The sequence below is a fragment of the Eschrichtius robustus genome, chromosome 16 (genome assembly GCF_028021215.1).
Source record: "Eschrichtius robustus isolate mEscRob2 chromosome 16, mEscRob2.pri, whole genome shotgun sequence".
Classification (NCBI taxonomy): Eukaryota; Metazoa; Chordata; class Mammalia; order Artiodactyla; family Eschrichtiidae; genus Eschrichtius; species Eschrichtius robustus.
Genome location: NC_090839.1, coordinates 24,693,201 through 24,719,592, shown reverse-complemented (window position 1 = coordinate 24,719,592; position 26,392 = coordinate 24,693,201). Strand labels below are relative to the sequence as shown.

Sequence of the window (26,392 nt, the reverse complement as noted above, 5' to 3'; positions counted from 1 at the left end):
TTTCCCCCCAAGGTAACACTAGTTTGTTCTCTGCATGTGTGAGTCTGTTTCCGTTTTGTCTTATATGACATCCAAACTGACAGAAACCTAATTTTTTTGTGTGGACAGCTATGCTCCACAGACAATCCATTAGCTTCTAGCAGCAGAGTTGTTGTTGTTGTTGTTGTTGTTAGATTCTTTTTTCCTCTGACTTTTATTGTTTTAGGTCTTACATTTAGGTCCTTGATCCATTTTGAGTTAATTTTCATATATGCCAGGTAAATGCAACTTATGGTCAGGTAAGGGTTCAACTTATGGATAGTCATGCTCCACGGACAATCCACTAGCTTCTAACAGCAGGTTTTAAAAAAATTAATTTTGTAGATATTTATAGAAATGTGCCAGGCACTGTACAAAGTACAAAGAATGTAGCAATAAGCATGAGAAATCTGGTCCTTGTCCTCACGGAGCTCACAACCTGATGAGGGCAAGATTTTTACTTGTGAGCCAGAATTTTATTTAGGAAGGAAATGTTGGGGATAATGTGTTTTTCCTTATCTCCAGGGGGAGTGGGGACATGTCTCTAGGAGCAAATAGGTGTACAAGTGCTCCTGTGACACTTGGGCATTGATTGCCAAGGACTGTGAATATAGACATATGTGGGCTTCCTTGCCTGAGGTTTTGGATCTTTCAAAATCTTCAGAATACTGAAGAGATCTTGGTGGGTATGATCTTGACCATAGGCTAAAGCTCAAAGTGGATGGGAGTCTTCTCTGCTTCTTCACAGTACTCCTGGAGATTCTTAGGAGAGAGGCTTCTCCATGTTCATTTAGGTATAATCCAAATTGGTATAGTGGAACAAATACTAGCCTGGAAGTCAGAAACCTGGAACCTAGTTACAGATTTCTCCTGAATTCTCCTTGTGTGGCCTTGGCAATCCATGTCCTCTGGATTTCTTGTATCTTTAAAACAGGGATAATAATACATGTTCTACCTACTGCAAAAGTAGCTGTGAAGATCAGGTGAGGGAACTGTACTCGTGTAATGAATTAGCTGGATTCTTATTTGATCTACACAAAAACCGGCAAGGCAGGCATACAGGTTTCATTATTTTTATTTATTTGTTATCTACCTCAGCTAAGTTTGTTCTTTTTTTTTTTTTTTCCCAAGTAAAATCTCATTTCTCTGAAACTGACTTTTAAGACCCATTCTCCTGCCTCTGAAACGAAGAAATGATAATCAAGGAGTCTAAGATACATTAGTGATTATCCCCCTCTTCTTGACTCCTTCCTCCCATCTTATACTTTACAGAGAAGAAAACAGAGGCTCAGAAAAGAGGGGAAATTTTGTGCAAATTCATACATTGAATTAGGGGTAAACAATAATCTAGGTCTGGTGACTCCAAATAATTACCTGAGGATCTTGTTAATAATCCAGATCCCTGGACCCCACCCAGCCTATTGAATCAGAATTTTCAGAGGGTAAGACTTCTGACTTGTATTTTTAAAACCTCCTCAGATGTTTCTGATGTGGTGGGCAGTGGCAGGGTGTCTTTGAAAAATAATTCGATTAGTAATCTAATGCCTAAAAGAATTTTGAAAAATTATGTAGCTCTTCACATATTTTAAAGGTCACATTTAAACATTTTATTGTAATATTAAATAATTGCAAAGAATTTAATTTCCAATGTGTTTTTTATTGTATACATGTATATATTTTATATATCTTTTTCAAAATCTTGAAACTGCAAATTTAGCTCATATAATTTATAGAAAATGTTTATCATATTACCTAATTTGAACAGCCAGTTCTCACTGTCAACATAGCCAAATCAGATTTACTTTGTTAGAAAATGCCTAACTTCTTTTTCAGTTAAAACAGTTATGCTAATATATGACCTGTGATAACTATTTAACTTCTGAATTATAATTCTAGGAGAAATAAGGCAAGTAGACTTGCCATGAGTTTGTCAATTAAGATGTTGCTTCTTTCAATATTGATTTCTTATGGAAGCTCTCTGATTTGCTTTCTTGGGGCTCTCCCTCTGAAGTTATGCATTTTCAAACTGTCCCTTTGTTTGGCACTCTGGAGGTTTTTTTTTAACCTCAGCATTGTATAGGCATAATAAGGTTTGGGATAAGAGAGAGAGATGGCATTTTTTTATAAAGTGGGAGAAAGAAAGTGGGAAAGGAGAGCCAACTTAGATCAATGTTAGGAAAGATTACATATGAAAGTTGAGTCTCTGGACACTTATTCTCTTAAAACTTTTCCTGCTCAGGTACTTACAGGAATAGAGTACTCTAGCTTGAAAACTACTGATTTAAACTATGATATCTACCTAAATAACAAAGAACCATTGAAGTGAATATTTTTGCATGTGTCTGTTATACTTGAGAGACTTGATGTACATGTAGTATGTTGTTCCTGGCTGTTCATCCCACTTTCTTTTTCTAACCCAGGCATATTCCTGTTTAAGGCAGCATTCCAAATGCTGTGATAATAAAGGAGCTAAGAGGGCTGCCCTCATTCGCTTGTTTTGAGGAAGGCTAGCATAGTTGTTCCATCCAGGAACAACTGGATGGTAGGAATGAATGTGTATGATTTCCCTACTGTAAGCAGGCATGTAGGCAACGGGAAAAGGGTTACCTTCTATACTGGCCCAGGTCTGCCTTCTCAACAGAGAAGACGTGTGGAATCCAACTGTCACCAAAGCCACTTTGGCCAGGGGGAACAGGCACAAGGTCTCTGGAGCAAAGCCTGAAAATAGCTGGCAGGAGAACAGGGTGTAATTATAGCTCAAACTGCAAAGCACGTGTCCCGCAGCCTGAACCGCATATCCAAGGGCTTCTTCCAGTCTCTTCTATGGCATAGAGTCCAGAACTGAGCCCACTGTAGGGGCTCAAGAAACTCTTCTTAATATGTTTCCAAATCCCATTCCATAAGTTTTAAATATTTTTCCTCTGTGTCTGTTTCCCGCTGCCTGTTTAGCATCTGTCTTCTTCATTTGTATCCTCTATTATCCCCTCTTTCCTTCCATGTTTTCTCTCTCTGATCAGCCTAGATCTGGCTGATCATGTGAGCAGAGTTTATTTGTTCATACTTTTATCCATTCATTTCACAATTATGTATTAAGTGCCCACTGTGTGTCAAACTTTGTGCTAGGCACTGAGGAGGAAACAGATAAAAGGATGTCCTGCCTGCCTTTAAGGAACTCACAGTCCAGTGAGGGAAACAGGTGTATACATATGACTATAATGCTAAAAATAAAACAAATAAGTGCCAAGTCTTTAGGCAAATAGAAAGAGACAGTATGAATGAATGAACAGTATGAATGAATGAATGAATAGTGCTATGGTACAATCTTTGAGGAAAGGAAGATTTGTATAGATGTCTGCTTTTTTTCCCAAATTAATCTGTGTGCTTTTTGCAATTCTAATCAAAACCACAGTAAGTTTAAAAATTTTTCAGATATAATTCACAGCATATAATTTACCCATTTAAAGTACAATTCAGTGACTTTTGGCATATTCAAAGAGTTGTGCAACCATCATCACGATCAATTTTAGAACATTTTCACCACCCCAAAAAGAAACCGCATACTCATTAGCAATCACTCTTCATTTTCTTCCAACTTTTCTTGCCTCAGCCCTAGGCAACCACTAATCTACTTTTTGTCTCTATGGCTTTGGCTCTTCTGCACATTTCACATGAATAGAATCATACAATATGTGGTCTTTTGTGTCTAGCTTCTTTCACTTAGCATAATCTTGTCAAGGTTCATCCATGTTGTAGCATGTATCAGTACTTCATTACTTTTTATGCAGAATAATACTCCATTGTATGGATATACCATATTTTATTTATCCGTTCTTCAGTTGATGTATATTTGGATTGTTTTTACTTTTTGATATCATGAATAATGCTGCTACAAACTTTGTGTACAAGTTTTTGTATGGATGTATGTTTTCAATTCTCTTGGGTGATCATAGCTATACTAAAATCCACATTTGGTGGACTTTAACCCCACAGTTCTCAGGACTCCTACACTTTGATTTTCTTTTTTATGCTAATTCTGGTTTTGGAAACAACATTGCCCTTTTGGAGGCCATGTCATTTAGCAGGAGAATGCCCTGAACTAGAGACATATAGACTCTAGAGCTAGCCACGGGTGACTGTTAATATTTAAAATAGATTAAATTAAATTAAATTAAAATTCAGTTCCTCCACCGTATTTCAAGTGTTCAATAGCTATATGTGGCTTGTGGCTACCATATTGGATAGCTCTGCTTTAGAATAATGCTGCTACTAATGTGCTAAGTAACTTCGAGGCCATCACTTCCCATCTGTGCATTAGGTTTCTCATCTGTAAATAAGGGTGGTGAACATCAAAAGCCCTATCCTCCTCTGGCATTCTAAGTGATTTATGATTCAGTCTTTGGTATTTGCCTCCTTCCACCTCCTCCTCCAGCCTTTTTCCCTGTTCAGCCAGGAGTACCCAGAGGGAATATTAAGCTGCTAATTGGTCAAGTTATGTTGCTCCCACTCCCTGCTCCCTTGGTGAAAGGGAAAATGACTTGAGGGTATACTTATATCTAAGTGCTTCACATTTGTGCAGTGCTTTATGGATCATAGAACACATTATTTCTTAATTTTACAGAATCAAAGAATCTCAAAGTTGGAAGGGCCTTAAAGGTCATCTCAAACTTCACTGAACATGAATCACATGGTTGCTTATAAAATGAAAATTCCAAGGACCCCACTCCCTCAAGAATGATCAGGTAGATGTCAGGGTTTCCCTGGTCCAACCTGCACACTCCTATGCTTCTGGACAGCTCTGACATTTAGAAAGGCTTTCCTTATATTGAACTCTCCCAATTGACCTAGCTCTTCCATTTATAATTACAAAATGCTAGTCTGCTTCTTTCCCATAATTATCCTTCAGGTTCATTCATTCAGCAAGTATTTATTGAGCATCTACTATATACAGGGTTCCTTGCAAGGTACGGGGGGTTCAGCAGTGAACAAGACTAAAATGGTCTCTGCCTTCAGGAAGCTTACAGTCTAGTAGGGGAGACAGACAATTAGCAAAAAAAAAAAAAAAAAGTAAGTAAATAATAAAATAATTACAGCTTGAGAAAAATGCTATGAAAAAAATAAACACTTTTGTGATGAAGAATAACAGGAAGGACTAATGCTACTTGGGGTGGTCATGGAAAGCCTTACTAGGAAGTGACAGTTAAACTGAGATCTGAAACATGAGGTAGAGCAAACCATTCGAAGAGTTCAAGAAAGATAGGAAAAGAACATGGCATGTTCTGTCGGTCAGAAGGCTAATGTGTTTGGAGTCTATTAAGCAGAATGGGACAATGACATAAGATGAGTTGGAGAAGATACAAGGCATAGTAAAAGTTTGGATTTTCTTCTACATGCAATGGAAGCCACTAAAGGGTTTTAAGCAGGAGGTGCTGTAGTCTGGTTTGTGTTTATAATAGGTCATTTTGGTTTATGTGTGGATTGGAAGGGGGCAAGAGTGAAGTGGAAGACCAGTTAGGGGCCACTGTGGTCATCCAGGCAAGAGATGAAGGTGGCTTCTGCTAGGGTTGAGGCAACAGGGATACAGATATTTGAGACTTACTATCATGCCTCTCAGTATCTTCTCACCTCCAGGCTAAACAGATCAGTCCAGTCTTCCTTTTATAACAGGTTTGACTCCTCTCATCGGGATGTTTCTCCTCTGGAAGACCTAACCCACTAGGTTAGATCCTGCCTTCTGATGCTTCTGTGAAGAACCCAGTTTTCCCCACCTATTTTTTTCCTCAGCTTTTTCCTCCTATCTTGTGCCTTACTTTTCTGCTAGTCTAGGGAACTAAAATCTCCAATCCAATGACTATCCTTCTCATATTAAGAGGAGAGCTCTAGTATTCCCTGTCATTAATCAATCATAAGTTTTTCAATGATTTGACCATGAACCTTAAGTACTTACTGTGCCTACTGTGCTTAGAGGAGACAGAAACGAAGAAGACATGATCCCTGCCCTTCAAGAACCCAGGGTATAAGGGGAAATATAAGGCCCCAATAAATGCAATACAAGGTAAACCAATAGATCACAAGGAAAGTGAGATAAAGGGACTCGGAAGGAAGAAAGAACTTTCAGCTTTGAGGTAGGTGGGGAAAAAGAGAAACTAGGGAAGACTTCATGGAAGATGTTACCTTGGAGCACCTGGGGCTGCGGGGTGGACCAGAAGTGCTCTTTTATATGGAGTGGTCAAGGATGACCTCACTGAGAAGCCAACATTTGAGCAATAACTTAAAGATAGGGAATAAGTCATGTGGCTATCTGGGGGAAGAATGCTCAAGTAGAGGGCAAAAGCTCTGAGGCAAAGTGTGCTTGGTGTTCTTGCCAAACAGTGTGGAGGCTGTGTGGCTGGAACAGAGAGAGAGGGAGAGGAAGAGAGAATGGGAGTACTTGAGGACAAAGAGGTAATGAGGGAATAGATCATGTAGGAACTAGTAGGCCAGTGTGAGGACTTGCATTTTGAGCAGAGGAATGACATGATCTGACTTACCTAATGGTGATTTTGGACTATGATAGTAGAAGTAGATGTGAAGGAAAGTAGTCTAATTCTACATATATTTTGAATCAGTAATGGATTACAGTAAAATTTGGAGAGTATAAGGGTAAGGTAGTTGCAGAAGTTTTCCTGGAAGAAAAAGATGAGAAGATTATATACTTTGAGTTGTTCCATACCATATGGCCTCCAGGTGAGAGGGAAGTAGTTGGGTCTACAGCAAGTGTTCCCAATCTGTAGCCCATCAGCTAAATCTCTCATTAATTGTTTTGTTTGACCACAGTGTTTAAAACTTTTAAAAATTAATTGTCATAAAATAGATAACTAATGAGAACCTACTGTATAGCACAGGGAACTCTACTCAGCGCTCTGTGGTGACCTAAATGGGAAGGAAATCTAAAAAAGAGGGGATATATGTATACATATAACTGATTCACTTTGCTGTACCAAAGAAACTAACACAACATTGTAAAGCAACTATACTCCAATAAAAATTAGTTTAAAAAAATTAATTGTCAACACTTAAAAATTTAGAAACAGATTTCAGGCCTCTTTGAAAAACTGAAAAAATTGGCAACATTGAGACCTTATTCCCAGAGGGCAAAGTTAATAGACACTAAGTTTAAGTACTAGATGCCTCTTCTTGCCAGAGCATGTGTTCTCCAGTTTTCCAGTCCCTGCCTCTCCCTATTGTCCCCCCAAAACTAAGTGTCATTGCACATATGCTGCTATTTTCTTTTATGGATATATTAAAAGGTTTTATTTACTTATTCAAATTTTAAAATTATGAAACATTCCAAACATATCATTTTCTACACTTGACACATATTGATATTTCACCTAGGCTTTTTTTAATTGAAGTATAATTTACTTAAAATATTATATTGGTTTCAGGTGTATAACATAGTGGTTCAATAGTTTGGTTTTTTTTTTCCTTGTGGGATTTTTTTTTTTTTTTAATTCAAACAGAAAGTCACAAAAATTATAATCATCCTCATCAGTTCACTCAGCCCCATGTAGTTAATTTCTTTTTTCATCTTGATCTTTTGTTAGCCCTTTTATGAGTTCATCAGTTTTTCATTAGAGTTCTGAAAATGCTTATTCATTCAGTTCAGCAGTACAATCAGTTACCAGAAACCTGTACTTGTCAGAGTCTTTTCCATGAACTCCTTGAAGATGAAACCCTTATGATTCGATAGTTTTATACATTACAAAAATGATCACCACAATAAGTCTAGCTACCATCTGTCACCATACAAAGTTATAGTATTATTGACTATATTCCCTGTGCTGTACATTACATCCCCAAGACTTTTTTATTTTATAACTGCAAGTTTGTACCTCTTAAGCTCCTTTGCCTGTTTCACCCATCCTTCCCCCCTGCCCAGCACCCCCCAGCAACCTTTAGTTTGTTCTTTGTATCTATGAATCTGTTTCTGTTTCATTATGTTTGTTTGTTTTGTTTTTAGAGTCCACATATAAGTGAAATCATATGGTATTTGTCTTTCTCTGTTTGACTTACTTCATTTAGCATAATACCCTCTAGGTCCATCCATGTTATCACAAATGGCGAGATTTCGTTCTTTTTTTTTTTTTTCCAAATATTTTTCCCATTCTGTGGGTTGTCTTTTCAATTTCTTTTTTTTTAATTAATTAAATTAATTTATCTATTTATTTTTGGCTGCATTGGGTCTTCATTGCTGCACGCAGGCTTTCTCTAGCTGCGGCGAGCGGGGGCAGCTCTTCGATGCGGTGCTCAGGCTTCTCACTGCAGTGGCTTCTCTTGTTGCGGAGCACGGGCTCTAGGTGTGCGGGCTTCAGTAGTTGTGGCACATGGGCTCAGTAGTTGTGGCTCGTGGGCTCTAGAGCGCAGGCTCAGTAGTTGTGGCGCACGGGCTTAGTTGCTCCGTGGCATGTGGGATCTTCCCGGACCAGGGCTTGAACGCATGTTCCCTGCATTGGCAGGCGGATTCTTAACCACTGCGCCAGCAGGGAAGCCTCTGAACCCTATTGATATTTGAGTTTGCAGCTCCCAGTGTAGAAGAAAGAGGCCTGGACCCTGAGTCCTGGTCCCTGATCTGCCACAAACTATTGTACAATGTGACCTTGAGCACAGCAAATGGCCTCTTTGGAGTTAGGAGACTAAATTGGATGTTCTTTTATTTTTATTTTATTTTTTTAACATCTTTATTGGAGTATAATTGCTTTACAATGTTGTGTTAGTTTCTGCTGTATAACAAAGTGAATCAGCTGTATGTATACATATATCCCCATATCCCCTCCCTCTTGCATCTCCCTCCCACCCTCCCTATCCCACGCCTCTAGGTGGTCACAAAGCAAAAATCTCTTAACATCCTAGAGGGCTGAGACTAGTACTTTGTCCCCTCCCCTCTCCCAACCAGCCAGGGGCCCCAGCTGGGTGTGTATGTCAGAGAAAGAAGACACTGGAAGGAGTAAGGTGCCTATATCAATAATGTATAACTTAAGCCCAGAGCCAGGGAGAGGGATGTACACTCTGTGTGTGTAACTGGAAGTGGGCTCAAGTAAGCTGTTCTTGTATAGGTTTGTGCTTATATATTCCTGGGCACCTTCTATGTACCAGGCTCTATTCTAAGTGCTAGGGGTGTAGCAATGAACAAAACAGACAAGGTCTTTGTTTTCATGGAGTTTATATTCCAGTGAAAGATGCAGATAATATACAAATGAATAAAATACATGAGATAATTTCAAATCATAGAAAGTTCCATGAAGAAAATGAAACAGAATAATGTGATAGAGAGTTTCTGGTGGGGCAAGCTGTACACATACGTGGGTACATAAATGTGTGGTACATACATACACTTGCCTAGGTTCATATACTTATGCTCTTTGTGCCTATGTGTGCAAATAAGCAGCTTGTATTTCTACAGTGTTTTTATATTAGTATATATGATTTTATGTATGTGAATGCATACAGGTCAGCTGGTATGCATGGGTGTGTTGTATATGTTGGCATTTAGCTGTAACTAGAGATGTTCTGGTGTGCCACTCATCAGTGAGCCAGTTTTGGAAATGGCTTTTTCGCATCTGGCCTTCAGGGCCATTTGCCAGCTTCCTGTCTCCCCGTTCCTTCCCACTTTAGATAGCTCTCTGTGCTTGTCTCCTCTCAGCCCTAGGAGGGCTAAGCCAAGGAGAGGATAGTAACTAACTCATCTATCCAGGAACTGGAAAGAAGCTGATAATCTTCTGTGAAATCTCCAAAGGCCTGGCTTCCCTGCTAGTCGCTGTCCTTCACAGCATGAGGAGAAAGAGTCCTGACTTGAAATCAGAATACCTGAGGATCTGTTCTTGGCTCTGCCACTTATCATTGTGTGACCTGGACCAAGTTACTACGTCTCTCTGAGTTTCAGTTACCTCCTTCATAAGTACTCTGGGTAGTAAGGAAGAGGGAGCAAAATGACCTTTATGGGGGGCTATGTGGTGCTGGAGCCTGAAGGAGGTGGGAAGGCATTCTGAGCAGGGGCAATGGCATGATTAAGAGTGTGGACGTGGGACTTTGTGTATAAGGGAAGCCAGGCGGAACCTACTTAGAATAAAATTCAGACTTCTTACCATGCCTACAAGGCCCTATGTGTTCTGGATGCTGCCTACCTCTGATTCTTACCCCCCTTCTTGCTCACTATGCTCCAGCCATACTGGCTTCCTTTCTGTTCTTTGAATAGGCCAAGCTCTTTACCACCTCAGTGCCTTTCCAAATTTTGATGTTCTCTTTGCCCAGGATACTCTTCCCAAGACCTTACATAGTTGCCTACTTCTCATTACTTGGGTCTTAGCTCAAATATCATCTCTCCAGAGAGAGGCTTTCCCTGACCATCTTACTTAAAGTAGCTATCCTCTAATATTTATGAATATTTAAAATGTACATATCCTTTGACTCAACAATTTCACTTCTACTAATTCATCCTACAGGTATATTTTCAAGTGAGTAAATGACATATTAAAAAAGATATTCAAAAAAAAAAAAAAGATATTCATTGAAATATTTATTTGTTAAATATAAATTATGGCATACACAAACAGTGGAACATTATGCAGATGACAAAGAAAATGAAATAGCACTGTAAGTCTTAATGGAAGATAATGTCAAGATATATTGTTAAATTTCAAAATAAAGCGAGATGATCAAGCTCTGTACTTAAGATTTGTGCAGTTTATTGGATGTGTATTATATTTAATAAAAAACAAGATACAGAGTAGTGTGTATTGTATGCCATCATTTGTATAGAAAAAAAAGAGAATACATAAACATAAATGCATGTATATATGCTTGTCTAATAGGCCTGTCCTATCGTTGAAGCAGCTCTTTCCCACTTCCCCATTCCGTGCTTGGTTGGGGACTGTGAGTACTTATTTCTCTTCTGAACAGCATTAAAATTCAGTTTTTTAAATTCATTTTTAAAATTTCCATCTTCAACGATATCCCAAGGACCTTATGAAAGATGCTAGCCTTCTAGCAAAGTGATTTCTTGGTTACTTCTCACTAGTTCAGTTGCCCTATACCCTTCATCTTACTAGGAGTGGCCCTGTCTGCATACTGACTATTTCTGGAAAGTTACACAACATAGTAGTTACAGTGGTTGCCAGGAGGCAGGGTGATTGGAGGATAGGGGTGGGAGGGACACTTCTCATTACATATCTTTTTATGCAGTACCATTTGTATGTATTACTTATTTGAAAATCATAAAATTGAAAAATAATACTGAGGGGAATATTCTTATAGTTAAATCTTTGCATACAGTCTGAAAGTTCCTTAAGATGTCTTTTTGAAAATTATTTCTCAGTCATTATTATGTCATTCTTTATATCCTTCATAATGCTTATAATCTGAAATTATCTTGGTTATATTTTTTACTTGTGTATTTCCTGCACTATCATTGGAATATAAGCTCCATGTTGTCAGGGATCTTGCTTATCTTGTTCATCAGTGCCTTATTTCTATACATATATATATAGCACATAGGAGTTGAATAAGCAAATGAATAAATGAAAGAATGACTGAAAGAAACCAGGCTGAAGCCTAGACAGGAGTAGGAGGCAAGGCTGAGGAGGTAGAAATCAGCTGATAGAGGGTAGTGATTCTTAACTTTAAATGTGCATCAGAATTACCTACTGATTCTTTTTTTTTTTAATTCTTATTGGAGTATAGTTGATTTACAATGTTGTGTTAGTTTCAGGTGTACAGCAAAGTGAATCTGTTATACATATACATATATCCACTCTTTTTTAGATTCTTTTCCCATGTAGGCCATTACAGAGTACTGAGTAGAGTTCCCTGTGCTATACATTAGGTCCTTATTAGTTATCTATGTTATATATAACCTACTGATTATTTATACCAGCTTGTAGTAAAGAAGCAGATTCTTGGACGTTGTGATTGTGATTCTAAGTTTGGGCTCAGGAATCTACATTTTAACAAGTTCCCTAGGTGACTTGGGTACAAGTCATCTGGAGACCACACTTGAGTAACACCAGTGCAGTGCTGACATCACTTTCAGGAAGAATCACATCCATGATATAAGTTCTCCTTAATACATGCCTAGGATGGAAGAGAGAAAACCATCATCCCATTTTATCAAATTAAATGAGGTTCAGAGATGGCAGTGCATTTTCCTGTGACACACAGCTTGTGAATAAAGTATACCTTGTAAAGCCAATGTATCTGACCAGTCAGCTCAAGGTGTGGTGGCAGATGGCTCACCCTCACGGGACATTCCCAGGCCTTGGTGTTACTGAATGGATTTTATGACTGTTCCTATTTTTTTGTTTGGGGAAGAGGTCATACTCCCTAATGACTGGCTCTTTCTGATGTATCTCAGGGAGGGCAATGAGCCAGAGGAGACCACCCAGATCACATACCGTGAGCTTCTGGTCCAAGTGTGTCATTTCAGCAATGTTCTCCGAAAACAGGGTGAGTGTGGGGATATGGGGAAAGGACTGGAAAGCCCAGCCTTGGGGTATCTGAGGACTTGGTGGAAGTAGACAAGGAATAGAAGGAATCTGGTAACAGAGGAACTGAAAAGGTCAGCTGCGGGGGTGGGGGTGTGGTAGCGGGTAACTGGATGAGAGGGAGCACGTAGCAGCAGGTGGGGTCCACCATGGTCCATAGTCTGTGTCCTTTACCTGCAGGCATTTGCAAGGGCGACCGAGTGGCCATCTACATGCCCATGATACCGGAGCTCGTGGTGGCCATGCTGGCGTGTGCCCGCCTTGGGGCTCTGCACTCCATTGTGGTAGGAATTTGGGCTGGAAAAAGGGGCCTGGTGGGGGATAGGGCTCAGGAGAAGTAGATTGGGCCTGGATGATGGAGGGTCTTAAGAACCAGACTAAGGAGTTTAGAATGTCATAGGTTCCTTATCAGTTATCCAGTTTCTTCTATGACCTTGGCTTAGAGACCCTGAAGGTTTTATAAGTGACTCCTTTCCTTGTTCACTCGATCCCTGGGTCGCCCTCTCCTTCAGTCTTTCTTCCCTTCCCTAGTTTGCGGGCTTCTCTTCAGAGTCTCTTTGTGAACGGATCCTGGATTCCAGCTGCAGCCTTCTCATCACTACAGGTGACTACTTCTCTCACCCCTTCTCCAAAACCCCCACACCCAAAGTCTTGGTCTTCAGTCAGCTAGTTGGTATTTGGGACTGCTCGGCGTAAAGGGTAGGGGCAGCCTACCCTTCGTCTCCTGGTTCCACCTCAGCCTACCCTCTGTCAGCTCAAATCAGCTGGAAGAGCCAGAGACAAGAGGCCTACCCAGGAGGACTGTGGACATTGTGCTCACTAGGGATAAAGGGCTAGGAGTGTGGTGCCTTCCTAAGGCTTGGAATGTCTGTTGCTCCCCAAAGATGCCTTCTACAGGGGGGAAAAGCTTGTGAACCTGAAGGAGCTGGCTGACGAGGCCCTGGAGAAGTGTCGGGAGAAGTAAGTGTGTTTGGTCTGCCGGCTACTGCTCTGAGTTGACTAGGCATTTCCCCAGTCCCAGTGCCAGGTCCCCTTTGTCCCTCCTACCCTAGATGGACATGGGTGGGTCTTGCCAAATTCTCTTTTGAGCCAACCAGCCCACCACTTCAGGCTTTTCTTTCCTCCAGGGGTTTCCCAGTGAGATGCTGCATTGTGGTCAAGCACCTGGGGCGGGCAGAACTGGGCACAGGTGACTCTCCCAGCCAGTCCCCCCCGATTAAGAGGCCATGCCCGGATGTGCAGGTGAGTCTGGTACTTCTATGCCCTCCTCTGGGCTCAAAGTGGCTCCCTTTTCCTGCCCAGGAAGTTCCCGATGTCCTTCTTTGTTTCCTCATCATAATGCTGAGGTTCTGGGAGCAATCCTAGGAATGGCTCCTCTGGCAGGGCTGGCTGGGAGCTGGGGGACTTTGACCTTGGATGTAGGTAGGGAGCCCCTTGTACCTTGGGAACTTAGCATGAGAGATTGTGAGGAAGACTCCTGTGCTCATTGGGGTATTCTAATGGGCACAAGGGACGTTCAGGGCTTGGGCTTGGGTTAGAAATGGGCTGACTTGGGTGACTATCTGTAGTCATCTTGATTACTGGGCTGTGGTTTGGGGTGGGCTACCTGTGTGGTCCCACCATGGAAGGACCAGGATCTGCCCCTCAAGGTATGGCCCTCATTCGCTTTGGATACACGCTTCTGATGGAAAAGCCCAATGGTGGCCTCCAGGTCTAAGGGGCATGAAGGATGAAAGCTCCAGGGTCCAGAAGGACAGAGGGTTCCTGAGACTCTGTGACTTGGGGGGCTCCGAGCGGTCTTAGGGCTAGAGAGACTTCCGTCTAGTCTAGGAAGATTGGAGACCCCTGTCCGCATTAGGGGTTCTGAGTGCATAGGGGCTGTGAAGAGGATCAGGAAAATGGAGGCTGGGAGGACCAGTGAGAGAGGGGCCTGAGGGACAAGAGGCAGCCAGAGGTTTGGGGCACAGTGACCCTTCCCCCCCACTCCCCTATCCTCAGACCCTGCTCACCACCCTTTCCATGGGCTCTTAACAGGGTAAGCTGAAAGAGAAACCCAAGCGCATCTGGCCCCAGGTATCCACCTCTGCACTGCCTTGGGCACTGCTTCCCTACATGCTTGTTTGTGTGTCCATCTGCTCTTTGCCTGTTTGCCCCACTGAGGTGGCTGCCAGACCTAACCCCCTTCTCTCTACTCCTAGGTCCTTTGCCATCTAAGTCACTCTGAAGGGTCATGAAACCAAATGCTTGTTGCTACCTCTCTGAATTGGCACAGAGCATGGATCTCAGAGAGGTAGCAACAGACATTCCATTTCACTCCTGCTGCTTAGGACCACTGTGGGAGAGAGGACCAAGTAAACTTGTCAGAAAGTTTTTACTGTGCACTTAGCTGAGGCAGAACCAGCAGAGACAGGAGGAGGAACAGGTAGAGGAGGTACAGACCTTGACCTTGGGAATTCACCATCAAGTTGGGCAGTTAGATGTGTATTACAAATGAAAACCTAAGTTTTACATAGGGCAGCAGAGAAGAAGGTTCCTAAATATATTTATAAACTACTTTGGGATTTATAAACTCTGATATAATTAAATGCTAAATTGAACAAAAGTTACATTGTAGGTGGTTCTAAGAAGGGAGATCTCTAAGTGGGAACTCAAAGCCAATTAGTACAGGGGAGAGACTGGGCTTGGTGGAGTCCAGAGACCAATTTTTAGCTGTATGACCTTGAATGAGTCACCTCTTCTCTCTGGGCTTCAATTCCCTTATCAGTAATGGAGAGATGAGAGTATATGCTTTAAAGGAACCCGCTTCCCTTACTAAAACAAAACATAAAAGCCACTGTTCCTCTGAGTTTTACCATCCTCCTAGGGTGTCTTACTCTAAATCTGCTATGATCTACCTCTTAGGCTAATGGTAAATATAATCCCCCTTTTCTCTATTCTCATTAGCATGGTGGAGACAGATCTGATTCCCAGGAGACAATGCTTTCATCTTAAAACTCAGGCAGGGACCTAAGACTTTTCTCTTGAAAAAGGAAACAAACTTAGTGGTTAGAGTATAGGCTCTGGAGCCAGACTCCTTGGGTTCAAATCTTGGCTCTGTCACCTGCTATTGTGGGAACTTGGGCAAGTTACTTAGGCTCCCTTGCTTCAGTGTCCCCGTCTCTAAAATAAGGATAAAACTGTAGCTACCTGATAGGGTTTTGTCAATGTATGTAAGGTGTTTGGCACATAGTAACTACTCCATAAATGTTAGCTTTTATCATTTCTAATATAGCAGACAGGCTGGCATTTCTAAAAGGGAATCTAGAAAAGAAATAGACTCTTATAATTCTTAATACCAGAGACCCTCAGGTCACCGGCTCCTGGATTTTTGTTTCTTGAAGGTGAAAATAGCCAGTTACCAAAAAACCAAAGACCATAAAAATTGGCTTACAAAGTCCAGGTCTGAGGACTGCAGTCAAAGCTGCAGAAATCTTGGCAGAGCTCCAAACCCCTTCATCCTTAAGCAGTCTTCAAGGGAGGGCCTGGTACAGTTGGCAGGTACCTTCCTCAACCATGTTACCTATGAGCTTCCTCATATTTTTCTTTCACACCTGGCGGCTGCCCTCCCTAAGGCTATTCTGGTCCAATAACAAAGGCCAACTCCTCGATTCTTATTTCAGAAAATTCAAACCTTTTCCTGGTTCAAAGCACTGGGCCCTCATAAGTATACACCTAATTCACAACCAACATTTGTGCCACTAATTGAGCTCACCCTGCTTCCTGGTGCTGGTCATCAGCTCCACACCTGGAGTACCCACCCCACCCCTTCTTACCCACACCCACAAAAGAAACAGTTTTACAAGATTACAAGAGTCCCCTCACTGCCACAGTGTAACTATGCTTTGCCCTTACTTGTACCTAGTGCCTTTTCTATGACAATTCACACCAGCACTGTAGACCAGCGCCGTTTGCCCAAGCACTCTTGACGCACTTCTGCTTAAATACATTAATGTCCTCATCTCAAGCAGATCATCTGGTGGGAAAAAAATTATCCATGTGACAATGTATGTGTAGACCCATATGGCTACTCCAGTAAAAAAACAGGGTTTATTTTTGTGTTTTCTAGCTGTGGGCAGCTTCTCTCTCTTCTTTCTTTTTCTTCCTAATGGTGCCTCTCTTGGCCTGGACTTGTGATTCTTATGATGCTTATGTGCCAGAAGCTTCAAATTCTCCAGAGTAAGGGGCAGATAGTACAGAGAGAGGGGAGTTGTAATTTTATAATTTATCAAGGTATGTGTTGTCTAAAACTTTGGAGTTTTTAAATATGGACACAGTAAATTACCATAGAGCCATATAATGGGAGTAGGGTGTTTCTCTTACACTATCATGTTTACCTGCCAGCCAGGGCCATAGAACAAGAAGCTAATGAATATGAAAGAGTTTCGTGACAGCTGAAGCAAACCCCCAGTAGTTCCCATGATCACATTCTTATTTCACCTCCCAGAGGAGTTCAGCAGAACTGAACTAACTTCTCACCTTCATGACATTCATCAGTCTTCCCTACCCCCCAGGACAATCCAAGGCTTCATGTTTACTAGGTAATACGGTTCTCTTCTGATGTTCCCCAAATCCTGTGACTATTAGGGCAAGAATGACTATCCTCATTTTAAAAATGAGTGACTTGAGGTAGAGTGGCTTACCCAAGGTCATATACAGCTAGGAAGTAGCAGAACTGGGAATCTAAATCCAGTGCAACTTTTGGACAAATTCAGGGAATACACTTCGCTCAGGAAAGAGTAGACTCAGAAGACCGGTTTTTCAAACAGGTGATATAACTGGGAAAGTAAAGCAGTTTCAAGGAGAGTTTAGAAAAGTGTCAGGATGACAGATCCAGAAGTAGTTATCAAACACACGTCAGTATAGGGGGACATCCCTCTACTGGGAGAAATCCACCTTGGTCCTTCCTTTTCCACCAACTTAAAACAAGGTTTCCTGCTGAATGGAACCTCAAGCAAGTGTCTTTATGAGAAACCCATTGGTACCAGTGGTGTAAAGGCAGGGGCAGAGTTGGGGTAGGAACCTCCAGATGTGGATGATGTCTAGACATGCAGAAAAAGATGCTTGGACTAAGATCTGTTGACTTCTTTTGCTACTAACTAATGGGGCCAGGTACCCGCCTTACCTGAGGCTCTGACTAATTCTGCATTTCTGAATTGTGTGGTGTCCACATTCCTGCTGATGAGCCACTAGTCCCATAAGTACATACCTGTGTATGTAGGCTTGTGTGTGCATAATCACTCATCCAACAAAATTTACTGAGTGCCTTTTGAGTTCTAGGCATTTTACTAGGTGTTGGGGATTTGGTGGGAGGGGCGGGAAAGACAGACATGCCACTGCACTCATAGAGGTCACTATCTACTTGGGGAGACAGTAATCAAGCAAAATAAAATAACAGCTAAATAAAATAACTGGAAATATGTGCTGTGTGGGAAAGAAATAAGGTGCTGTGATCAAGAATAATAGCAGGGGTGGGAATTCCCTGGTGGTCCAGTGGTTAAGACTCCACGCTTTCACTGCTAAGGGCCGGGGTTCGATTCCTGGTCAGGGAACTAAGATCCCACAAGCTGCACTGCGTGGCCAAAAAAAAAAAAAAAAAAAAAAGAATAATAGCAGGGGTGAGGGTGGGGATGGGAACCTATCAGATACTGTTCAGGGAAAGCCTTTCCAAGAAGGTGACATTTAAGCTAGGAATTGAAGAATGAGAAAGGACCAACTGAGGGGCCCTCCTTAGCCTGAGGCCGGGTGAGAGTAGCTCTGGAGCAGGGTGCTGGAAGTACCAAAGAAGCCTCCTGTTCCGCTTCTATTCTCTCTGCCCAATTCCACCCTTGCAAGGCCCTTCCTCCCTCCCAGGACCCCCATCTGCCAGTCCCACCCTGGCCCCTCCAGGTGCTAGGTAGGGGTGTCTTTTGCCCCCAGCTTGAGCTGTTCACAGTTCCTCCCTGCCCATTCCTGTCTTCTTCCCCCTGCAGATCTCCTGGAATGAGGGGGTTGATATGTGGTGGCATGAACTCATGCAAGAGGCAGGGGATGAGTGTGAGCCTGAGTGGTGTGATGCTGAAGACCCACTCTTCATCCTATATACCAGTGGCTCCACAGGCAAACCCAAGGCAAGTGTGTGTGTGTGTGTGTGTGTGTGTGTGTGTGTGTGTGTGTACGTACACATACACTGTGTAGAGGTGAGAAGTGAGTTTCTGAGGAAGCATGTAATGACATGAATTCTACTGTACAACCCTGAGTTTCAGAAATGTCATGTTAGGGACTTCCCTGGTGGTCCAGTGGTAAAGAATCCGCCTTACAATGCAGGGTACGCGGGTTCGAACTAAGATCCCACGTGCCACCGGGCAACTAAGACTGCGTGCCATAACTACTGAGCTTGTGTGCCTCAACTAGAGCCCTCGTGCTGCAACCAGAGCCCTCGTGCCGCAACCTACAGAGCCCACGTGCTCTGGAACCCATGCACCACAGCTAGACAGAAGCCTGCGTGCCACAATGAAAGATCCTACATGCCTCAGTGAAGATCCCACATGTCGCAACTAAGACCCAACGCAGCCAGAGAGTAAATTAAATAAATAAATAAATAATAAATCTTAAAAAAAAAAGAAATGGCATGTTACCTTTTCTAAATCAAATTGACATAAATCCTCAATCACTGATGGTGAGGCCCAGGGTGAGACATTCAGGTGGGAGCTTTCATGGTGCCCAGAAAAGGAGGAAAGGATCAATCCATGTGGCTGACATCTGTGTTCCCTGCCCATACCCACATGGTTTGGTTGAAGAAGAGCTGCCTGTAAAGTCGAGGCCCAGAGGGGGCACAGGGATCACTCTCGGCCTTCTAGACTACAGCTCTTAGAGTTCAGTCCCTTCCACTTGCCACACTATTAACATCTAGTACCTCCCAGGGCACAGTGTGGGAGCTGGAAACACTTAAAACTCTGACTCGTCCATTGACTTGAAAGATATGTCACTGTACCTTCCACTCACCCATCCATAAATTATTCTCTCCACATGCTTTGGATATTCCTCAGTGGACCTTTAGAGACACAATTTGGGCCTCTTTTTCCTAGGGATGGTGTATTGATGGAGTAAGCAAAGAAGATTATCTTTTTTTTTTCCACTCTCACTGTGTCAACATATAATTGAGTGTGTGTGCACAAACACACAATAGAGACACTATTAGGTGTGAGTGTACTAGAACTGTTCATGTATGTGAGAGTAATGTGGGTGGTTCAGAAATACCATCTTAGGGTGTGGGTGTGAATGATGGACTGACTATAAATACATGTGGGGTGTGAGATGGGAACATGCAAAGAGGGTGGAAGAGAGATGGATGCTATGAGAGGGATGCTGTCAGGACCAGAATCCCTGAGGAGGCTTTTCCTCTCGTTCTGTCCAGCCTATTTGGTAGTCAGTGGGGGTGAGCCCAAGGCCCCAACCTGAGGCCCTGTTTTCTCCCCAGGGTGTGGTACACACAGTTGGGGGCTACATGCTTTATGTGGCCACAACCTTCAAGTATGTGTTTGACTTCCATGCGGAGGATGTGTTCTGGTGCACAGCAGACATTGGCTGGATCACTGGCCATTCCTATGTCACCTATGGGCCACTGGCCAACGGCGCCACCAGTGTTTTGGTAAGAAGGGTGCTGGGACTCAGGGCTACTTGGTTTATTTAGGGTATGGACAAGATGATCCTGGGTGACAACCTCCCAAAGCCACTTGGTCTAGAGGCAGAGGGACTTATACAATGACCTGTTTCCTGGAGAAAGAGGAGTTCTTAGGGGGTTGTATATCCTGACTGGGAAGGTCTCTTGGCTTGTCTGGTAAGGGAGTGAAGCCATGGATTTGTCAGAAAGGGAAAAATGCTGAGCCTGAGGGGATGGTAGGGGAATGGAAGGACTATTGAGAAGGACCAAAAATGACCAGCCATTACTGGGGTCAGTTTGAGGGGATTCCCACATACCCGGACGTGAGCCGCCTATGGAGTACTGTGGACAAGTACAAGGTGACCAAGTTCTACACAGCGCCTACAGCTATCCGCCTGCTCATGAAGTCTGGAGATGAGCCTGTCACAAGGTGAGACCCATTCCCAACTGCTGCCCCACAGGTGGCCCTCCGAGCTGGTGCTGGCCTTTTGGGCACAGTCTTTTCCATTCCATTGTTCTAACACCCTGGCTTGGAATAGGGGAGGGGGCAGGAGAAGAGCCTGTGCATGTCTTCCTGGCTCCCAGTGGTGCTCAGAGCCTTCCTCTCTCCCCATTCCCCTGCCCAAGGCATAGCCGGGCCTCCTTACAGGTGCTAGGCACAGTGGGCGAACCCATCAACCCTGAGGCCTGGCTGTGGTACCACCGGGTGGTAGGTGCCCAGCGCTGCCCCATTGTGGACACCTTCTGGCAGACAGAGACAGTGAGTAAGGGGTACAGAAGGCTGGGGCTCAGGGACAGTGTCGGAAGACTGACTCAAACCCCTGATCTCTGACTTCTACAGGGTGGCCATATGCTGACCCCCCTCCCTGGTGCCACACCCATGAAGCCTGGTTCTGCTGTGAGTGAGGCTCCCTTGGCTGGTCCTGGGCTGGGCAGGAGTAGAGTCTTGGGGCATTTGGCCTAGGTAGAGGGTGGGGGACTGGACTGATATGTGTGAGGAATTTGAGGCTCTGGGGCTCCTTAGGAGAGGTAGAGAGTTGAGTCAGAGTTGCCTCACTTCTCTCTGTGGGTCCTGTCTCCTGTTTGCTTCTAGACCTTCCCATTCTTTGGTGTAGCTCCTGCAGTCCTGAATGAATCTGGGGAAGAGTTGGAAGGTGAAGCTGAAGGTTATCTGGTGAGATCCTGGCCCTTGCGGGTCAGTGAGGACGGGGCACGGGGGAGGGTCCACAAAGGGGTACTGTACTCTCCTTTAGAGCTTAGAACCTAATCTTTCCCGGTAGCTGCTTTTGGCTAAAGCTCCATGGTTGAGGGTTTATCATCTGCAGAGAGACCCTAGCGGGGAATCCTTCTGGATACTTTGCCTGCCTCTCTGCCTTTTGGCCCACAAAGTTCTTAAGGGCTCTGCTCAAAGATACCTGATGGTGCCTTTTCGGGTCTGGAAGACATCATGGAAAATAATATAGGCTCCAGAGTCAACCTGCCTGGGTTCAAATCCTGGCTCTGCCTCTTCTCTGACCTTAGTTAAGTTACCCAACCCCCCTGAACCTAAATGTTCTCACTTGTAAAACAGGGTTATAATAGTACCTGTGTCTCCTGTGGTTGCTGGATTGATTAGATAATCCATGTGAAGGCTTCATTTAGCACAGAACCTAACAGTTAGTGCCTGATAAATGTTAGCTGTTGTTGTAATCGTTTTATTAACAGTTGTAGGGAGATCATTAGCCCCCACCCTCCACCCCACTTCATTTTTACTAAGAGCAAGTTAGTAACAAGGGCAAGACTTGAATCCAGGTCTTCTGACTCTTAGCCTAGAATTCTGTCCATCCCGTCAATCTGCTGCCACAGGACATTATTGATTGGGGCAATGATTACTTACTTATGTGTGGGTCCCACATTTTTATATACTGCTTTCATTTGCATCAAACTGGACTGGCATCCCTGAGGGATTACCTAAAAGGAGACTCAAATTTACTAAATGCTTATTACTAACAGAACATTGTGCCAGGCGGCTTCCACATACTATTAATTTAATCCTCACAATAACTTTGGGAGGTAGAGATTATTTTCTCTAATTTACAGATAAGGATCCTGAAGTTCAGAGAGATAATGTTACTTACCTGGGGTCACACAGCTAGTAAGTGGCAGAGCGGGGATTCCAAGCCTGGACTGTCTATCTCCAAAGCCTGTACTTTGTCCTACTTCTCAGGAATGGCATTCAGGCTATTTCTCCTAAGGTTTGACAAAGCTGTAATTGTCTTCCTGTAAGACAGTGTAGCAGATGTTACCACTGTGTCTTCCTCACTCTCCAGGTGTTCAAGCAGCCCTGGCCAGGGATCATGCGCACAGTCTATGGGAACCATGAACGCTTTGAGACCACCTACTTTAAGAAGTTTCCCGGGTACTATGTGACAGGAGATGGTGAGCCTTGGCTATCCCCTTCCCAAACCTCCCACTGAGATACGTACTGTCCCCTTTCATTTCCAAGAAGAGTTGGTTAGGGATGTGTCTTATGTATCAGTGTCTAATATTCAGTCAGAACTACAGAGAAGATTATAAGAACAAGAATGAGTGTTGCAGGAGGGCACTCAGCATGGTGCCATCTGAGATTTGATGTATGAGGGAAAAAGTTCTTATTTCCCTTGCTGCTAGGCTGAAAGAGATGGGGCATATGGCAGTATGTATTACTATGTCATGTGTATCCTCATGTCTGGAGCCTATGTTTGCCCATGTGTCCACCCACCAATCCATTCTTCCATAAATATTTATTGACCACCTACTATGTCCATGTACTTATCTAAGCACAGTACAGCTCTCATGGGGCTTACATTCTAGTAAGGGGAGACAGGCAATAAATTCAGCAAATAAATACTGCAGGGATGGCCACCATAGATGGGATGGTGAGAGGTTTCTCTGAAGTGACATTTGACCAGAGACCTGAAGGGTGAGGAGGAGGCAGGCATGGGAAAATCTGGAGTAAGAATGAATGTTCTGTACCAGCGAGACACAAGCTTAGAATGTCTGAGGAACAGACTGAAGCTGTGTAGCTGGAATGTAGTGAGCAAGGGGAAGAATTTTATATCAAGTTGGAGAAGGAGATAAGATAGGGCCTCGTGAGCCATGGTGAGGAGTTTGGATTTTATCCAGTGTACAGTGGGAGACCATCAGGGGTTTTAAGCAGAGAAGTGATAAGAATTTATTTATTATTTAGAAAATAACTTTGCTTGTTTCATGGAGAATAGACTTCAGGTCAGTACGTTAGTTATCTATTGCCACGGAACAAATTACCCCCAAACGTGGCAGCTTAAAACAACAAATATTATATTATCTCATACAGTTTCTGAGGACCAGGAATCTGTGAGTGGCTTAGCTGGTGGTTGTCATTCAGAGTTTCTCGTGGGTTGCAGTCAACCTGTGGTTGGGGCTGTAGTCATCTGAAGGTTTGACTGAGCCTGGAAGACACACGTCCAAGCTCACTCAAGTGGCTTTTGGCAGGAACCTTCAGTTCTTTGCCACATGGACCTTTCCATAGGGCTACTCATGACAGCTGGCTTCCCCCAGAGCAAGTAATCTGAGAGAATGCAACCAACACAGAAGCCACAGTCTTCTATAATCTAATCTCAGAAATGACATCCTATCATTTCTGCCAAATTCGACTGATCACGAGACAAACCCTAGTACACTGAGAAAGAGGACTACGCAGGGGTATGAATACCAGGAGGTAGAGATCAGTGTGGCCATCTTGGAGCCTGCTACCACAGCAGGCAAGAGCAGAAGCAGGAAGACTTGTTAGGAGCTACTGCTGTGGGTGTAACAGTTTGGTAACGTGGATCTTGTATCCTACTGTGGGGTACTTATTATGTTGCACATTTCTTCTCTTCCCAGGCTGCCGGCGGGATCAGGATGGCTATTACTGGATCACTGGCAGGATTGATGACATGCTGAATGTATCTGGTAAGGGCCAGGGACCATTTTCCCTTCTTATTTACCCTTCTTTCCCAGCAACTCCCAGACAAATCCTTCTGAGAGAGCCAGGATATCCTTTGGCCAGACCATGCCTGGAGTACAGCATTCAGTTCTGGACCCAGGTTTTGGAAGAAGAGTGATAAACATTGAAATGTACCTGGAGGAGTGGAACCAGGATGGTGGGACAACTGAAGTATGTCCTATGAGGAATGAATGAAAGGCCTTCCCCATTTGACCAGACCAGGACTGCCTTATTGGGACAGATGGAACAGGGACTGGGATCTCTCTCATGGCACTTCCTTTCCCTTGACAAGGACACCTGCTGAGCACGGCAGAGGTAGAGTCAGCACTTGTGGAACATGAGGCTGTCGCAGAGGCAGCCGTGGTTGGCCACCCTCATCCTGTGAAGGGCGAATGCCTCTACTGTTTTGTCACCCTGTGCGATGGCCATACCTTCAGCTCCACCCTCACTGAGGAGCTCAAGAAGCAGAGTAAGGAGCTTCCCTGGGCAGGGATTGCCAGGTCTGTCCTGATGGCCCAGGTTGCTGGGGAAGGGCTATAGTGAGCTGCTTCTCAAACCACAAACAGACCCCAGGGGGCCTTAGGGGCTAACTACCCTCTTCCCACCCAGTCTCTACTAGGTTAATAATGATTGACATTTATAGAATTCTTTCTCTGTGCCACCACTGAGCTAAGTGCTTTAAATGCATTAATCTATTTAATCTCTATAATCACCTCCATGAAATAGATCCTATTGTTGCTCTCACTTTAAAGATGAAGAAATTGAGGCTCAGAAAAGTTAAATCTCTTGTCCAAGGCCATACTGCTAGTAAAGTGGAATTTCAACTCTAGCAGGCTGATTCTAGAGCTTGAGTTCCATGAAGGTGAATTAATATAAAATGAGAGCATAAAGAGACAACGTGTTAAAAGAGAGGAAGACAGAAATGAGCCTGAGAATGATTGTGGGCAAAACCTTGAAGAGGAAATAGGGTGGAAACAAAGCCATCTCTGCCTTGGTTTTGGGCAGCCTGGCTAAGGGTACTGAAAAAATGCATAATGATTTGTTGGTTACAGTTAGAGAAAAGATTGGCCCCATTGCCACACCGGATTACATCCAGAATGCACCCAGCTTGCCTAAAACCCGCTCAGGTATGTTCAGAGGCCTTGAGGGATTGGGACTGGATTGGCCAAGGCCCAGTGGTGGTGGAGTGTGTGTGTATGGAAGCTTTTGGCAGGGCTGGAATGGGTCAGTGCTGTCACCAGGTAACCAGAAGCCTGTGGTCCCCCAGGGAAAATCATGAGGCGGGTGCTTCGGAAGATCGCTCAGAATGACCACGACCTGGGGGACATGTCCACTGTGGCTGATCCATCCGTCATCACCCAGCTTTTCAGCCACCGTTGCCTGACCATCCAGTGAACAGGACCCTGCCCATTACCAGGATTCCCCCTGCTTGGCTTTCCGAAGTTTTGCCCACCCTCCCTGCCCCCATCCAGGAGTACTCAGGGCCTGTGCTGACCCACACCACCTCCCCGACGAGCCGTCTGGAACTGAGGACGAGCTTTGCCTCTGGGTGCAGGCAACTTCCTGCGACTGCCAGGCAGATGGGACAGGGCCCAGGTCAGCCTCAGGCTACTGTGCCCCTAGACTGCAAAGAGCCATTAGCGCCCAGGACAGGGACCTGAAGGTCATATCCCAAACCCAAGTTAAGTGTTCAGTGGGCAAGTGAGGGCATAGACTGAAGCAGGGAAGCAACTCTGTAATGCTATGTCAGCTCTCTCAGGAAGCACCAGTACTTATTTTGGGCATGCACTTGCCCTTAGAAATGCCTGTTTGTGAGTCCTGGAACAACTGATTATTATTTTTTTAAACACTTTGCTGCTTCTGTTATGGGTCTGAATTCCCTTTTGCGCTAGATGGCTTGTCTGCCATTTGTTCCAGAGGCTGTGCAGGCAGGCTCAGTTTCCAGAGGGTTTTCAGATCATTTGTGTCTTAGCAGGAGTAAATGTGTTATGTTCCTAGGACCAGAGGAGCTTGATTTTCTTGTCCTCTTTTCCCACCCTCCCCTGAACAGAGTCTTGCCCATGAGAGACATTCTCAGACGAAGCTCTCTTTTCTTGCCTGTTGTACTCAAGCCCTGTGGTTGTAGGAATAAAGTCTGTGACCTCAAGAAGGTGGTGACTTGCTTTCTTGGTTATCTTACAGGCTGTGTACTTGCTA

General features: G+C 43.8%; 1 protein-coding gene across 2 annotated transcripts in view; it reads left to right on the top strand.

Moving 5' to 3' along the window:
* Positions 1-26,345, top strand: part of ACSS2 (acyl-CoA synthetase short chain family member 2) — a 46,599-nt gene extending 20,254 nt beyond the window's left edge. The window contains exons 3-19 of one of the 2 annotated variants that reach the window (XM_068566124.1): positions 12,404-12,495; positions 12,714-12,817; positions 13,065-13,137; positions 13,418-13,493; positions 13,661-13,775; positions 14,568-14,606; positions 18,542-18,679; positions 20,029-20,199; positions 20,508-20,641; positions 20,839-20,971; positions 21,053-21,109; positions 21,305-21,385; positions 22,521-22,629; positions 24,094-24,162; positions 24,489-24,665; positions 25,249-25,323; positions 25,464-26,345. In XM_068566124.1, coding sequence (XP_068422225.1) covers positions 12,404-12,495; positions 12,714-12,817; positions 13,065-13,137; positions 13,418-13,493; positions 13,661-13,775; positions 14,568-14,606; positions 18,542-18,679; positions 20,029-20,199; positions 20,508-20,641; positions 20,839-20,971; positions 21,053-21,109; positions 21,305-21,385; positions 22,521-22,629; positions 24,094-24,162; positions 24,489-24,665; positions 25,249-25,323; positions 25,464-25,591 — 1,771 coding nt within the window. In that variant the 3' untranslated portion in view covers positions 25,592-26,345. The remainder of the gene's footprint in view (positions 1-12,403; positions 12,496-12,713; positions 12,818-13,064; positions 13,138-13,417; positions 13,494-13,660; positions 13,776-14,567; positions 14,607-18,541; positions 18,680-20,028; positions 20,200-20,507; positions 20,642-20,838; positions 20,972-21,052; positions 21,110-21,304; positions 21,386-22,520; positions 22,630-24,093; positions 24,163-24,488; positions 24,666-25,248; positions 25,324-25,463) is intronic. The other variant, XM_068566125.1, reaches the window with a different exon arrangement.
* Positions 26,346-26,392: the final 47 nt, after the last annotated feature.